Genomic DNA, 16638 nt, shown 5'->3' with positions numbered 1-16638 from the left:
TGCCTTAGCTGCTTAACCTTTCCTTTCCAGTTCTGGAGGGATCAACACTCTACACTTTTGTCCACATGAACTCCCTACTGTGGCAGACCCCCCCAAATCAGGAAACATTTTCGTATTTTAGACAGGGTCTTGTTATGCGGCTAAGGCTACCCCCACCCGGAATTGGCCTCAACTCTCCTGCCTCATCTTCTGAGTGTTGATTGTAGTAGGCGTGAGCCACCACGCCCAGCTATGAACTTTTAGCACTCGTTTTGGCTGTCCTGGATCAGCTACAGTACGGGAAATTATGTTGGTCCCTTTGTCCGGGGTTTCGTCCACCTGAACAGCACCTCACCAGGATAAAGTTGGAGTTTGGGCGAGTAAAAACTGGTTTCCCGCCATCACTTCCTTTGCGGATGTGGGACTTCCGGTCTCTAAGCGCTTCCGCCCAGAGCCGGAAACTTCGTGGCCGAGGCACCGGGAGGGGCTCGCGGTGCAGACCCACGGGCTGAGGGCAGGTGAGCTTTTTCAGGTCGTGGAGCTGAGGTGGCGAGTTGCCAACGGGACTGCCGTTTCAGCCTAAGGTGGCTCAGCGTTCCTTCCTCTCCGAGACTTCTCTAGGGTCGGCGGGACCGCGTTCTGGGCTGAGCCGGCGGAAGGCTAGTGCGCCTGCGCCAAGCGCCCCTTGCTCTATCACCGTCTTCTGGGTGGTGGGCTGAGGTGATGCCGCCAGGCACCCGACGCCCTGACTGGCTGCCACTGTGGAGGAGAGTGGCTTCTGTTATTGACGGTTCTGGGAGGCTGCGGGATTTTCGGTGGGTGCGGGGTAGTGGGCCGTATTCAGATTAAACCCCCCCCCCCCACGGTTTCTCTGTAGCTTTGGAGCCTGTCCTAGAACTCGCTCTGTAGACCAGGCTGGCCTCTAACTCACAGATATCCACCTGCCTCTGCCTCCCGTGTGCTGGGATTAAATGATGCGCCACCCCCCCCCCTTTTTTTTTTTTGAGAGACAGTCTCATTCTGTAGCCTAAGGCCGTCTTGGGTCCACTATGTATCTGAGGCTGGCTTCGAACTAGCTTTAGGCCCTCGTGCATTTTAGCCTCCCTATTTCTGGGATTACATGGACGAGCCACCATGCTTGCAATGAACGAATGAACAAATTTTTAAAACAAGGGTTCGTTGCTGGATGTGGAGCTCATATTTTAGCCCAGGAGGACTTTGAACTCGTGGCAAACGCCCAGCCTCAGCCTCCCGAGTGCCGAGATTACATGCGTGAGCCGCCACATCCTGGGTATAAAATGTTTACAAAGATTTTGCTATCGTCTGGGGACTCTGATGTGAATTGTTGAATCAAAATTAGCTTGTGGTGTAGCCATCCCCAAAGAAATAGGCTTGTTGAAGCAAAAGGGTTTACAAATGCTGAAGACGGAGCAGATAAAGGGAGACGCTGCTGTCACCTGGTGTGACCCTTAGCCAAGCCCACTGCCTGCAGATATGGCCTACTCTCTTTTTATGTCTTCTTAGTTTTAATTTTCTATGTGTGACTGTTAGGGGTGCTGTTGCAAACACAGTATACTACCTGGAAATTTTGTTTGTTTTGGTTTGGTTTTTTGAGACAGGATCTGTCTTGAAGCTCAGTGTGTAGGGCCAGGTTGACCTGGACCTCACAGAGATCCTCCTGTCACTGCCTCCAGGGTCCTGGGATTAAAGATATGGGCCATCACACCTCAGTGCCAACAGTTTTTTAAAACATATTTTATTGGGGGGGGGTCTATAAAAATATTTAGAAAGGTAGATTACTGATAAAAATTTGCCCCGATGAGAAGAATGTTCTTCACAGTGGCCCTCAAGTCCCAGGAGGCAGTCACAGCAGCCCATTTCCTCCGTATTTATTGGATGCTGTAGGATTTCCTGTCTCCGTTCATCTCATCTAGAAATGAGATCCATTTTCAGTGCATCATTGAGAATGTGGTGTTTTGTTGTTGTTGCTGCACGAGGAAAACTTATTTGTTCATAATTGGTGCATAATGCAAAAGAATTCGTTTCTTTGGAAATTGGCTTCTTTCGATGTTGAAGGAGAAACCTACTCTGGCTTTGGTTACTTGCTTCTGGAAAAGGAGACCGTAGAAAGCAACCTGATGCTAGAACTAGTACACTTTTCCTCTCCTCCTCCTCCTCTTCATTTTCTTCTTCTTTTTTAATTTTTAATTTTTTTTTTCTGTTCTGGGGCCTCCCTTACACTAGGCTAGTATTCTACCCCTGAATACACCCAGCCCTGGTAGGGTCTTGTCTGTGTTGGCCTTGAGTGTTTGATTCTTCTACCTCAGGGTCCAGAGCAGGTGACATTACAGGCTTGTAGGTCTGCCAGGACTTTGCCTTGTTACTTGCAGGTTTATTGTATTTACAGTAATTGTGGGCTGAGACGTGTTGGGAGCAGTAAGACCCCAGATCCTGAATTTCTTGTAATCCCCTGATCTGAGTGCCTACAGCTGCTGTGAGCACGAGACCTTCAGGAGTTCCTGATGGCAGGAGAGTGGTTTCTGGTGGGTTTGGCTGGGGCGTGGCTATCTCTATATAATCTGCCCCTGAACACAATAAAGGGGGCATTCTTGGGAAATTCAAGGATGACCTGTGTCGCAGTCTCTATCTGTGTTTGTGTATTTTAACCTCCAGCCCCTTGCCCGAAGCTCGCGAACTGGGTGCCAGCGCACAGAGCGCAGACACGGGTGCGAGGTGCGCGGCAGAGACGTTTGTCTGGATCCTAACCTTTGCAGTCAGTCATTCATACGTTCATAATAGCACATGCTCAGATGGTCAAAAGAGTCCAGATCTTCAAACCCTTTCTTAGAACATCACTTGTTAAAAACTGCAAGCGAGATTGCTGCTCGCCAACTACTAATCGCAGTGTTTTCTTCTAGTCAGTTTGCATCACAGAAACTAGAGGAATCTTTTTAGGAAAGTAAGATAATCTCCTTCCTTAAAAAAAAAATCTACTAAACACTGCTGTTTGACTCTGCAGACAAGTCTTAGGACAAGACCCCTCCAGAGTCCTAAGTGAGCTGGCCCTGCGTCATCTCTGATCTGTTGTTTAATAACTACCTGATTGCTCGTTATCTGGCCTCAGATACATCCTAGTTTCTAGGATCCTTGGGTTTGCTGTTCTTTGTCTGTGTGGTCTTCTGTGTGGTCATGCGGTTCAGTCCCTGACCTCTACATCTGTGTTTTGGAATACTGCCTTCCTTAGCCAACTTTCTCCATCGTCAGCCGAGCCACTGTGCTTCTTTTTTATTGGTTTTTGTTATTGTTTTTTTTTTGTTGTTGTTTTGTTTTGTTTTTTGACACAGAGTTTCTCTGTAGCTTTGAAGCCTGGCCTGGAGCTCACGCTGTAGACCAGGCTGGCCTCGAACTCAGAAATCCATCTGCCTCAGCCTCCTGAGTGCTGGGATCAAAGGCGTGTGCCTCCACCACCTGGCTGCCACTGTGTTTCTTGCCCTTGTATTTATTGCTATATTCGTACCATGTGATTTACCCAGTTGTCTGGTTTATTGTGTTTCTCACAAGAATAGAAGTTTCTGGAGGGCAGGTACTTTTCTCTTGTGCATTTAGTACCTAGAACAGTATGTGGCTTTTAATAGGCACTCTCAATTGTTTAATGAAGTTATTTGGAGTTCTTGGTATGTAACAATAGATGGCTTGGGATTTGCAATATAAACCACACAGAGAAGCCCTGTCTAGGAGGAGGGGTGGGGGTGGGAAAGACCACACAAAAAAATAAACAGAAAGTTAGTTAAAACAGGAAGTAAAAAGGAAGGGAGAGCAAGCTATGGAAGACTAGAGAAAAGTAAATTCAAGAATAGATGCTCATTTTTTTTTTTTTATAACTGGGTATAAGTTAAAATACATGTTTTACAGATCTCACTCAGTGGTAGAACCCTTGCTCAGCATGCCTCACATCCTGGATTTGATCCCACCATAAACAAACAAAAAACATAGACTGCTAAAAGTTTGTGGATGTTCTGTGAAGGCAAGATTGCTTAGCATACATGGGTTCATTCCTGATAGGACTATATATTTTGGAACAACCATTATAAAAGGACATTTGATATTAGCTATCAATTTTTAAATGGCTGTTCCCTTTGGTTCAGCAGTCCCAGACTGATGGCAGGACTCTGCGAGTTTCTGGGAAGGTAGCTTCTCACTCTCCAGCTTGTGGAATTCTAGAAATGGAGTTCTACTGGCACCTTACTCAGGGACTAGAACTTTGCCTCAGGGCTCTGCCTTGGCCTCTCTGGGACCTGTTTCCTACAGCGTGAGTTGTTCAGGCTTGTTCCTAGTACCTGCTCAGTCTCCTCAAATTGTCTATGCTGCTTTTACTTACCATGTGTTGGGCTCTGTGATGATTTCTTTTGCTTTTCATTGCTGAAGATTCCATTGTAGTACAGGGTCTTTTACATTTGTCTTAGAAGTTGCAGTGCCTTAAAGTACCACTATCTACCCAAGGCAAAAATCAACCAAGAATCCTAGTTTTCATTTCTGTCTAGTTATTTTCTCAAATGTTGATTCTAAACTTAATAAAATCCACAACCTTCTGGTCACTCTCTTTATTTCATTCTATGAATTGCCTGGCCTGCTACTAGTATATCTAAAGCATTGCTTTTGAAACTCTAAATATTTCAGTGTTTATTTCCAAAAGATCAAAATTTGAAAAGTTAATAGCCAAGCTGGGCATAACATATATTTGTAATTTCAATGTTGGGAGCTGGGGCAGGAGGATCAGGATTTCAAGACTAGTGTATATTGTATGGGAGATCCTGTCTCCAGAATAAGCCGGCCATAGTGTCATGTCTGTAATGCTAGCACTTGAGAGGTGGAGGCAGGAGAATCAGGAGTTTAAGGCCTATTATGGTGAGTTTGAGGCTAGCCTGGGTTACATGATCCTGCCTTAACGAAAAAGCAAACTAAGGGATAGTATCCATGATATTATCACACCTAAAATTTGAGTTATTCAGTTTTTTTGTTATTTTCCTCAGATAGGGTCTCATATATATATATATCTCAGGTTGGCCTCTGACTGCTAGGATTAAAGGCATGAACCACTCTGCTTTGTGAATGCTAGGCATGCCTGTTACCAACTCCAGCCTAGCTATTGTTCTTTAGTGTCGTGTGTGTGTGCGCGTGTGTGTGCGTGTGCGCGCACGCACCCATGCCCATGGAGGCTAGCAGTTTACTCGGTGTCTCTTATTCCATCACTCTCCTTTTGAGACAGGATTGATCACTAAAACTGGAGCTCACCAGTTGTCAAAACTGGCTAACCAGCAAGCCTCAAGAATTCTCTCATCTCCTCTTCCCAGCTTTTGAATTAGTGCACACTGTCGCACTTGATTTTTTTCTGAGGCTCTAAATAAACTCAGGTCTTCAAGTGTTTGTTGCAGTTGTATTACATAGTAAACCATTCTTCAATTCCTAAGGGGGAAATAATTTGTAAGGAAACTTTGGCTGGGTGTGGTGGCTTACATATGTTATCCCAGCACACGAGTAATTGAGGCAGGGGCATTCGCTGTAAGTTTAAGCACTTGAGGCCAGTGTAGGCTACAATTGTTGCTTATTAAGCTCTTGTCAGTATGTCATGTTTTCCTCCCTAGATCTCGTATTTTGGATTCCTGCTGTCCTATAATGAGTGACGTTGTGCCGTTAGACGTCATTGGTAGAAGAGTTGAAGTTAATGGGGAATTTGCAACCGTGCGCTTTTGTGGTGCTGTTCCTCCCGTGGCAGGTAAGCTATAGCACTATGCACATCTTTACGTCAGGTCTATAGAAACCTCTCAGTAGTGCTTTCTCACACCAGTTATGAACTGGGTGTGGGGGCATGTGGCTTTAATCCCAGCACTCACAGTCACCGGCAAGTGGAGCTTTATCTCCAATAAACTGGAGTTTATCGCTAATAAACAAAAAAGAATAGGGGCTGGAGAGATGGCTCAGCGGTTAAGAGCATTGCCTGCTCTTCCAAAGGTCCTGAGTTCAATTCCCAGCAACCACATGGTGGCTCACAACCATCTGTAATGAGGTCTGGTGCCCTCTTCTGGCCTGCAGGCATACACACAGACAGAACATTGTATACATAATAAATAAATAAATAAAATTTATAAAAAAAACAAAAAAGAATAAAAAATAAATAAATGAAACAAGTTTTGAGAAATGTACCAACCAACTTGCAGACACATTGTTTTATTTGGTTAACATTGTACTATATATGTTTTTGATATGTACAGCTTTCTTAATTATATGCTACTTGATTATGTAGTGTTTCTTATACTAAATCAAGTTTGAAATATTTTCTAAACAAACTTCAACCAACCGTCTTCATAGTTCTCAGCTCAAAAATAATACCATTAATGTATACACACATACATTTAATACAGTGTGTATATACATAAAACCCATTTGTGTGTATAATTCAAAGAATTTACCTGAAAACAATTGTTTTTCATGTAAACCAGTAATCTTTATCTTAATCTGTCCCTTGTATTGTGCAAGTACTTAAGTTGTAGGAATGATATTCTTGAATGTGAAATATGTTTTGCAACTAAAGACATTTGAATGTTTTTCCTCCTCGTGTTTGTTTATATTTGTATATGCCTATGCTGTATAACTGTGGACAATGTATTGCATTCTGGCCAAATAGAACTTTGTGTACTGCTCATTTTTGTTGATTTACACAGAAACAATACATATATATTGTATAAATATACATATTATATAAGCTATTGAATATTAAATTAATGGCATGTATATCAAGATGGTAGATTGTACATATCTAATATTGCAGTCTCATCAATCTCACCTAAATTGAGGGTTTTGGGAGGGATTTTTTTTGGGTTTGTTTGTTTGTTTGTTTGTTTTGAGACAAGGTTTCTCTGTAGCGTTGGTTCCTGTCCTGGAACTAGCTCTTGTAGACCAGGTTGGCCTCGAACTCACAAAGATCCGCCTGTCTCTGCCTCCCAAGTGCTGGGATTAAAGGTGTGTGCCACCATGCCTGGTGAGAATTGCTAAATTTTAAGGTCAATGCAGGCTACCAAGTGAGTTCTAGTCCAGTCTGGACTGCCTGGACTGCAGTGTGAGATCCTGTCTCCAAAATAAATGGGGGAAGGAAGAGATTTCTGGTACTGGATTTAAAGTAAGATTGTTCCCTTTTCATGTGAGAAACGTGGTAAGGAAGTATTAGTTACTATTAACCAGAATGGGCAACATAGGCATTGAGTCTTCTAGCCCTATGACCTCATCTTCCCAGCTTCTGTAGCTACTCAATAGCTTCTTTGATGAAGCCACTGGTCTCCAAGGTAGTAAGAATGTGTCCAGTATGAAACTGGATCCCTTCGGAAATGGTGGTGAAATCAGCAGTCCTTTTCATTCTTAGAAGCCTTCAAAGGCAGGCAGAGACTCTCTTTGAAGGGACTGCTCTTTCTTTCTGAAGGCCTTCCGTTCCTCAGACATCAGTGTAGTATGCTCAGATACACAGAGAACTTTTTTGTTACCTTTCTTCATTTACTTACTATGTTTCTGTAGCATTGTTATTATTAATTTTTTTAAATGTATCCTTGACTGGCCTGGAACATGCTATGTAGACCAGGCTGGTATCACACTCACAGACATCTGCCTGTTTCTGCCTCCTGAGTGCTGGGATTAAATGAGTGCTCCACCGTGTTTGGCCTGTAACATTATTTTACTGGGTTTTCCTTCTTCAACCTTTGTTAATAGTTTATACTAGTAATATATGATAATGAATTCATTGTGATATCTTTATACATCTGTCAGCCCCACCTCACCATCATCTGTGTTGCTCCTCCTTTCTCCATGTGCTTGTCTCTCTCCTTCTCTCTACTAATACTAATACTTTCTTAGTAGTTGACCATTTAGTATACTATGTGATTTATTTAATCTTTCTCTATTTTTGCCCTTCTCCTTTTTTATTTTTCGGGGGATGGGGTCTTGCTATGTTATTCAGGCTGGCCTTGAACTCTTGGACTCAGGGGATGCTCCTATCTCAGCCTAACTAGTGCCTGGGAGTACAAGTGTCTGTCACTATGCCCAGCTCCTCACTTTGAACATCGGTTTCTAATTTTTTCTTTGGTATGATAACAGTGTAGTAAACTGCCTCATGCTTCACTCAGTCAACAAATATCTGAATATTTTATATATATCTGGGACTAGTCTGAGTAGATACAGGGCAGTTTAGTGATGAACTTGGATCTGAGGCTTTCAGTGTATAGCTTCTGAGCTGCAACAGCATCATTTGAATACATGTTAAAATGCAGATTCCTGGGCCTTTCCTTTATCTACTGACTGACACTGTGAGACTGGGGCCCAGAAATTTGTGCATTAGGAAGCTTAATTAGGAAGTACTTAGGTGTAGCTCAGTGGTAGATCACTTGCCCCAGAATGCATAAGGCCCTGAATTCCATTCCTACCGTTCCTTCCCAAAGCGAAACCCACTAAACTAGACAGATGTCACTGTGCCAGTATGGAAGTCACCATGGAGGTCTTTAAACATGTATATGAGAATATTTTCCCCCTAATTTGACTGGTACTTTTATTGTTTTTAAAAGATTTCTTGCCAGGCAGTAGTTGCTCACTCCTTTAATCCCAGTGCTCAGGGAGGCAAAGGCAGGCAGATCTCTGTGAGGCCAGCCTGGTCTGCAGAGAGACTTCTAGGATAGCCATTGCTGTTACACAGAGAAATCCTGTCTTGAAAAACAAAAAGGAAAGAAAAACAAAACAAAATTCTTTTTTTTCTTTTTTTTTTGGTTTGGTTTAGTTTGGGCCCCTGCTCCCCCTACCTGTGTAGCCGAGGCTGTCCTGGAACTCATTCTGTAGACCAGGCTGGTCTTGAACTCAGAGATCCACCTGCCTTTGCCTCCCTAATGCTGGAATTAAAAGCATGTACTACCACCACCCAGCTAAAATGGTTTATTTCTTTTAATTATGTGTATGTGTGTTTGAGTGTGGGTGGATATATGCACATGAGTGCAGGTGCTCGTGGAGGCCAGAAGATGCCTGCTCTTCTGGAGTTTGAGCTACTGGCTGTTGAAAGCCTCCTGGTGTGGGTGCTTGGATCTGAACTCAGGTGCTCCAGAAGATCTCTGTGCTCTTAGTGAGCTGTTTCTCCAGCACTTGACTGGGATTATTTGTGAGAAAATGACATTTAAAAAGTAGTGACTGTGTGTCAAGTACTTTGATATATGTCAATTTGTTCCATGTTTATAGAAGGGAAACCAAGTATTAAGTCCGTTTTGTTTTTTGGGGGTGTTTTTTGTTTTTTGTTTCCTCTGAGATAGGGTTTCTCTGTATAGCTCTGGCCATCCTGGACCTTGATCTTTAGTCCAGGCTGGCCTCGAACTCAGTGATTCACCAGCCTCTGCCTCCTAAGTGCTGGGATTAAAGGCCTGTGCCACTATCACCTGGCTCAAGTATTGAGTCTTTTTTAAAAAAATAATTTAAATTCATTTTATGTGCATTGGTGTAAAGGTATCATATCCCCTGGAACTGGACAGTTGTGAACTGCCATGTGGGTGCTAGAAATTGAGCCTGGGTCCTCTGGAAGAGCAGCCAGTGTTCTTAACTGCTGAGCCATCTCTCCAGCTCCTCAAGTGTTAAGTCTTAAAGCTTTCACAGAGCAGAAATGGACTTAGAGAGGATTGTTGGACACCATGTGGGTGCTGGAAATTAAATCTGGGTCCTCTTACCAGTCCCTCTTCTCTCCCATCCCATCCCCTCTCCTCCTCTCCTTCCATTTTTCTCCAAACAGGGTTTATTATGTAGCCTTGGCTGTCAATAGATCAGGCTGACTTCAAGCTCACAGAGATCTGCCTGCTTCTGCCTCTTGAGTTCTGGGATTAATGGTATACTCTGCCACTGCCACCACCACATAGCTTCTTTTAAAGACACAAGTTACAGACTACAAAACCACCGAGGCACTGGGGCCTTCTCGACATGAAACCAGCTTCCTTCACAGCTTCAAAGAACCTGAGTTTTGTTTAGGCTAACCTTGAAATAGCAGAATTCCAGCCATTAGAGTAGTGAAACTGTTTTGACTGAGCTGTTGGCCATATTTGGAGGCTGAGGAAGTGCCATCTCTGGAGGGACATGTAGAGATAATTGAAGATGACTCAGGTCAACAATAGTGCTTAGTGGAACTTAGAATCTTTGAGTGTCTTGGTTTAAAGACATCTAACTATACATATAACTTTTTTTTTGTTTTTTTTTTTTTTTTTTTTTTTTTTTTTTTTTTTCGAGACAGGGTTTCTCTGTGGCTTCGGAGCCTGTCCTGGAACTAGCTCTGTAGACCAGGCTGGTCTCGAACTCACAGAGATCTGCCTGCTTCTGCCTTCCGAGTGCTGGGATTAAAGGTGTGCGCCACCAACGCCCGGCCCTATACATACAACTTAATATAATATAATATATTAACTATATAATAGTTGTCTTTAAAAATAAAGTGAGTTATCTCAGGACTTGGTCTGTGCAAGGAAGCCAAAGAGCAGAAGCAGCAATGAAACTGATGATGCTAGCAGTATCCATCCTTGTCCTTGCGTAGAGTGGGTAAAGGAAGAGGTCCCTGGCACTTGAATGTCTGCAGTGTCCAGTGGCCAAGCTAGCCCTGTGAGGAGAATGGCCCTGTAGTTACAGATAGTGTACTTGAAGTAGCTCCTAGCCTCTTGGTAAAGTCACTGCTGGTGATCTCTCTGTCAATTAAATAGTCCACTTACCAAACAACTTTAGCCCCTCTAGCCATGAGGATGAAACCCAAGGCCTTACGTATAGTAGGATCCTTTAGTTTGACTTTCATGCTTAGCAAGTCAATCCACTTACAATGTGGACTCTAGATTGATCATATGAACTCATTTTATGCATAAGCTTCTTTTTAAAACTTGTTTATTTTGTATGTATGTATATATATATGCATATATACACACACACACACACACACACACACACACACACACGCATGTGGGCACCCTTGTTCATGTTGGCTGGAGTTGCTTCTCTGCTTCTACCATGTAAGTCCCAGAGATTCAGCACAGGCTTCTCAGGCTTCTTCTTACTGGCACACATCTTGACCCACAGAACCGTCTGGCAAGCTCTAGACATGCCTGGCTTCTAGATTTCATTTTTTTTTAAAGAGCAGTTTTAAGTCCATAGCGGAATTGAGGGGAAAGATTGGCAAGCTACCATATACTTCTTTTTTTTTTTTTAAAGATTTATTCATTTATTATGTACACAGTGTTCAGCCTCCATGTATGCCCTCAAGCCAGAAGAGGGCACCAGATCTCATTACAGATGGTTGTGAGCTACCATGTGGTTGCTGGGAATCGAACTCAGGACCTCCGGAAGAGCAGTCAGTGCTCTTAACCTCTGAGCCATCTCTCCAGCCCCTACCATATACTTCTTGTCTGTATGTTCACAACCTCCTTGAGTGTTACCTTGTTGAGGAATATTAGTTTAGGATGTGATACAGTTGTGTATGCTGTGGAATATTTGTTTAATTATGCTAAGACATGTTGTATTCTTTTATGTTGCATTTGTTTAACTCTGTGAAGCTGTGTTACTTTGTCTAAAACACCTGATTGGTCTAATAAGGAGCTGAACAGTCAATAGCTAGGAGGGAGAAGTAGGTGGGGCTGACATGCAGAAAGAATAAATGGGAGGAGAAATCTAAGGAAGAGAACAGAAGAATGGGAGGAACAAAAAAAGAATTAGAGAAGGACGCCAGGGGCCAGCCACACAGCCAGCCACGGAGTAGGAAGGAAAGCAAGATGTATAGAATAAAGAGAGGTGAAAAGCCAAGAGGCAAAAGGTAGACGGGACAATTTAAGAAAAGCTGGCTAGGAACAAGCCAAGCTAAGGCGGGGCATTCATAAGTAAGAATAAGTCTCCATGTATTTATTTGGGAGCTGGGTGGCAGGCCCCCAAAGAGCAAAGAGTAAAAATAACCAACTACATTACCTCCTTCATTGCAGTGGTGTGTGTATTTGAGCATTAATAATCACTGTGTCTACAAATGGCATCACTCTCATGCTTAGCTTACCTTGTGGTCTGCACTTGGTATTATTTATTGTATAGGCTAGTCACAAATGTCTGGTGACTTATGTCTCCTGTTGTGCCCCAAATGCTTTGTGTTCCAGCTGTTTATACCCTTGAACTCCTGTAGCTACTGGTCCTTTTCCATAGTTTCCCTTTTCTACTGTCTCATCTGCCTGTGCAGTATGCATTTAATTTCCTCTGTGTCTTTGTCTTTTCATGGCCTGGTGAGATGCTCCCTCTCTCTGCTTTTTTTTTTTTTTAAGTTTTTCTCTATGTAGCTTTGGAGCCTGTCCTGTAGACCAGGCTGTCCTCAAACTCAGAGATCTGCCTGCTTCTGCCTCCCAAGTGTTGGGATTAGAGGCAAGAGTCACCACTGCCTGTTTTGTTTTGTTTTTTTTCTTTTGAAAGAAAGGCTCTTATGTAGCCCAGCATGGACTGTCACACCCAGTTTAAACTATTCTGGGCCTTGAACCTAGGGCTTCCTGCATGCTGGGCAAGCATGCACTCTACCAAACTGAACTGTACTCTCATCTATTTTTGGCTTTCTTGTTGTTTTTTATTATTTTAACAAAATAAAGCCTTTAATTGGGCTTATAGTTTCAGAGGGTTTGAGTTGTGATGGAAGAGTAAAGGCATGGTGGTAGGAACAGCTGAGAGCTTACATCTTGACCCTAAAGCAGGAGTCAGAAAGAGAGAGAGAACAGACACTGAGAATGGCATGTCTTCTGAGAGTTCAGCACTCACTCCCAGAGACACACCTCCTAATCTTCCAACAAAATAGAGCCCAAGTATATATTCAACATTCTCATTCACACCCACATTTTACCTCTTAGCCCCCATAGGCTTTTGGCAATAAAATAATGCAAAATGCATTTAGTTCTGTTTCAAAAGTTACCTTTGTTCTTTATGTTCAATATTGTTTAAAAGTCTAAAATCTCATTCTGAGACTCTCTTCATCATAACCTACTGTAAATCCAAAAGCAGATAACATACTTCTAACATACAGTGGCACAGAATGTATATTACCAGGATATGACTCCATTCCAAAACAGAGGAATGGAGTCATACATAATTAGGGAATACTGTAAACACTGTGCCTCCAAGTCTTTTGTCAAAAGACTTAATGGCTCTGCCTTTCAGGCTTTGCTACCTGTAATGTACTTCTTTCTCTTTTGCTGGCTCTAGTCCCTATCTGCAGCTCTCCCGGGCTGTTATTTCCTATGGCTCTGGCATCTTCAATATCTTAGGGTCTCCAACACAAATCCAGGCTTGTCTTTCACAGTGGTGAAAGTGCATGATCGCTGCTTAAGGCCTCTCTGGAAGACCCGCCACATGCCTGACTTTAGCAGCTCCTCTTCACTGTAGAGGAAGAGGCCACAGCCCTTCTACGCGTGCATTGTCTTCCATCAAAGAAATCAGTCTGTTACTTTTGAAATTAGCCTCAGGCATGTGAAGGCCCAGGGTTGGTGTAGGGACTCATCCTTAATGGCTCTTCCACCTTACTCATCAAGGCAGAGTCTGTCATTCAGAGGGCTCCAGTATGACCGGTCCTACTAGCCAGTTGCTTTCTTTCCACCTTCAAGGCTAGAATTATAGTTATCAATCCATGGCAACTCGACTGCTTTAACTACTGAGTTACTTCTGTCCATCCTTTTCAAAATATTTCTCTAATTTGTTTTGTGATTCTTTTAAAGTTTAATCATTCATTCATTCACTCATTAATTTATTTGTTTATTTATTATGTGTACAGTGTTCTGGCTGCATGTATAGTCATACATGCCAGAAGCAGGCACCGGATCTCATTATGGATTTTTGTGAGCCACCATGTAGTAGCTGGGAATTGAACTCAGAGCCTTTAGAAAAGCAGCCAGTGCTCTTAACCTCTGAGCAATCTCTCTCTCCAGCCCCTTATGATTTCTTTTTTGACTTAAAGTAATTTAAAATAACACTGCTTAACTTCTAAATATAGGAGAATTTTTTAAAAAGATTTGTATTGTGTGTGTGTGTTGCCTACATTGTATGTATGTGTATCGCACATACACAGTGCCTGCAGAAGCCAGAAAGGGTGCCATATCCCCTGGAACTGGGTTTCCAGACAGTTGTGAGCTGCATGTGGGTTCTGAGAACTGAATCTGGGTCTTCTGCAAGAGCCACTTGTAGTTCTAACCACTGAGCCATTTCTCTGGCTTGATTTATTATCTTTTTCTTTGAAACAGTATTTACTGTGTAGTTCAGACTGGCCTTGAACTTATAGTTCCTCTTCCTGTGCTAGATTACAGGCTTGCACCACCACACCTAGCCTTTTGAGGATTTTCTTACTAACATTCTGTTACAGGTTTATAGAATCCTCAGAGATTGTGACCAGAGAATATACTAAAGACAGAGATCCCTGTACTCTCTATGTAGGGTAGGCCATATCTAGTCCTCTGTGGTGTTTTCTTCACTTGGTATCATGCATTCAGGATTCATCCATGCAACCAGGCAGTGGCGGCACATGCCTTCAATCCCAGCATTTGGGAGGCAAACGGAGGTGCATCTCAGTGAGTTTGAGGCCAAACTGGTCTACAGAGTGAATTCCAGGACTGCCAGAACAGTTTTAAACAGAGAAACCCTGTCTCAAAAAACAAAACAAAGATTCATTTATGCTTAGTATACCCAGTATAGTTTAGCCGTTCTTGTTTTCTGTGTTGGGGTTTTTGTTGGCTTTTTGGTTCATACATGCTATTGTTGCATTCTTTGAGTGAAGTTCCCAGGAAATTCTTGAGACATTCCCTATTCTACCTGTTTGTGATGTAGCTTCTGTTTGCTTATAGGAGAATAGAGTATCCATTTGTCATGTTTTGCAGTCATGTTTTTTTCATTTTGTTTCTCTAGGACTCTGGTTAGGAGTTGAGTGGGACAATCCCGAGAGAGGAAAGCATGATGGGAGCCATGAAGGCACTATGTATTTTAAATGCAGGTAAATATTTTTTATGAATTGTCAAGGTCATAATTAATCATTGAATATTAGGGAAGGAAAGGAAGAAGCATTGTTGGATATAAATAGTTTTAAAAGGTATTTCAGCCTGGCATGGTGGTACATGTTTTTAATCCCAGCACTCAGGAGGCAGAGGCAGGTGGATACAATCATGTGTATACAGGTACATGTCCCTGCCTATAGTCCAGAGGAGGCGGAGTATTGTCTTGCTTCCTGTCAAATTTTCTTGAGACAGTGCCTCTCATTGAACCTAGAGCTCACCATTCTGGCTAGATTGGCTGGCAGACAAACAAATGAACCTCTTAGCTCTGCCACACACCCGTTATAGCATTGGGATTATAGGTTTATGTGGTGTGATACTAGTGCTAATGTTTACACAGCAATACTCTTCCCACTGAGCCACCTTGTACCCCAGCCCCCATTTTTGTTTTTGTTGTGTTGTATAGGCTGGCCTCTAACCTGCTGCATAGCTAAGGCTGCTTCTAAACTTGAGATCCTCCTGCCTCTACCCCTCAAGTTCTGGGATGATAGGTGTACATCATCATGCCTTGGCTAGCTCTTGGTTTCTTTCTTTTTTGGACTGGAACATACTTTATAGAGCAGGTGGGCCATGAACTCACAGAGATATATATCTATCTGCCTCTGCCTCCTGAGTGCTCAGAGTAAAGACCACTATAAATTTCTTTAGTTTTTTTTTTTTTTTTAAGATGTCCCAAGTTGTGAGGTTTTCTGAGGTTCTGAGCACTGGGGGCCAATGGGATGAGAGTACTTAATCCTGCTCCATTTTCCTCATGGGTTCAGAATTTGAGTTTCACAAACCATCTTGACAAATTTACAATATTACAATGGTCTGTCTAAATCAATGTTAAAATCAGTGTATCTTCTGGAGATTTATTATTGATGGGCATTCATTTGGCTAGTATTCCTTATCACTGGGATGTTTGGTTTCTTGATAAAACTGCTGAGAATGTTTCACCAAAGATTGAGATCTTTGATCTATAACAGGTATAGGCTCCACTTCGCAGCTTCCTGACACAATTACACACTACTCATCTGCCTGCAACCAAAAGTAATAAACATCTCCTTTTGACTAGCTCATTATCATTGCTGTAAGAAGTGTGAATTTAGGCTAAGTGCATGTAATCTCAAAACTACAGTGGCAGAGGCAAGATAATCATGAGTTCAAGGCAGTCGGGGCTAAGGAGTAGAACAGTCTCAGAAAAAACAATCACAAATATATTTTTATCCTAAATGTTCATGCATGTGCATACACACAGAGACTAGAGGTCAGCATCTGGTATCTCCCTCTATTGCTTTCCACCTTGTATTTTGAGGCAGGGTCGCTAAAGTTAGAGTTCACTAACTGGCTGGACTAGCAGGCTTGTAAGCCCCAATGGATCTTCATGTTTCTGTATTGGGATTACAGGTATGTGTCAACAGTGACCAGTCTTTATGTGCATTCTGGGGGCCTGAACTCATGACCTCATGTTACCCAGCAAGCACATCCACTGAGTGTCTTCCCAGTACCCTATTTGTGATTTTCAGTTTTTTCTCCTCTATCATTCCTTAAATGCATTTTCTTTTCTTTTCCTTTTTCTTCTCTTCTC

General features: G+C 42.6%; 1 protein-coding gene across 4 annotated transcripts in view; it reads left to right on the top strand.

Moving 5' to 3' along the window:
• Positions 1-434: 434 nt before the first annotated feature.
• Positions 435-16638, top strand: part of Tbce (tubulin folding cofactor E) — a 40510-nt gene continuing 24306 nt past the window's right edge. For 2 of the 4 annotated variants that reach the window (XR_003378517.1, XR_003378518.1), the window contains exons 1-3: positions 666-794; positions 5622-5752; positions 14929-15013. Coding sequence is in view for 2 of the 4 variants with exons in the window: in XM_026788339.1 (XP_026644140.1) it covers positions 703-794; positions 5622-5752; positions 14929-15013 (308 nt within the window). In the remaining 2 variants the exon portion in view is untranslated. Of the gene's footprint in view, positions 498-665; positions 795-5621; positions 5753-14928; positions 15014-16638 lie in introns of those variants that run through there. The other 2 variants (XM_005365429.2, XM_026788339.1) reach the window with 2 other exon arrangements.

The sequence above is a fragment of the Microtus ochrogaster genome, unplaced genomic scaffold (genome assembly GCF_000317375.1).
Source record: "Microtus ochrogaster isolate Prairie Vole_2 unplaced genomic scaffold, MicOch1.0 UNK2, whole genome shotgun sequence".
Classification (NCBI taxonomy): domain Eukaryota; kingdom Metazoa; phylum Chordata; class Mammalia; order Rodentia; family Cricetidae; genus Microtus; species Microtus ochrogaster.
The sequence above is the reverse complement of the archived record's forward strand: the minus strand, read 5'-3'. Positions and strand labels throughout refer to the sequence as shown.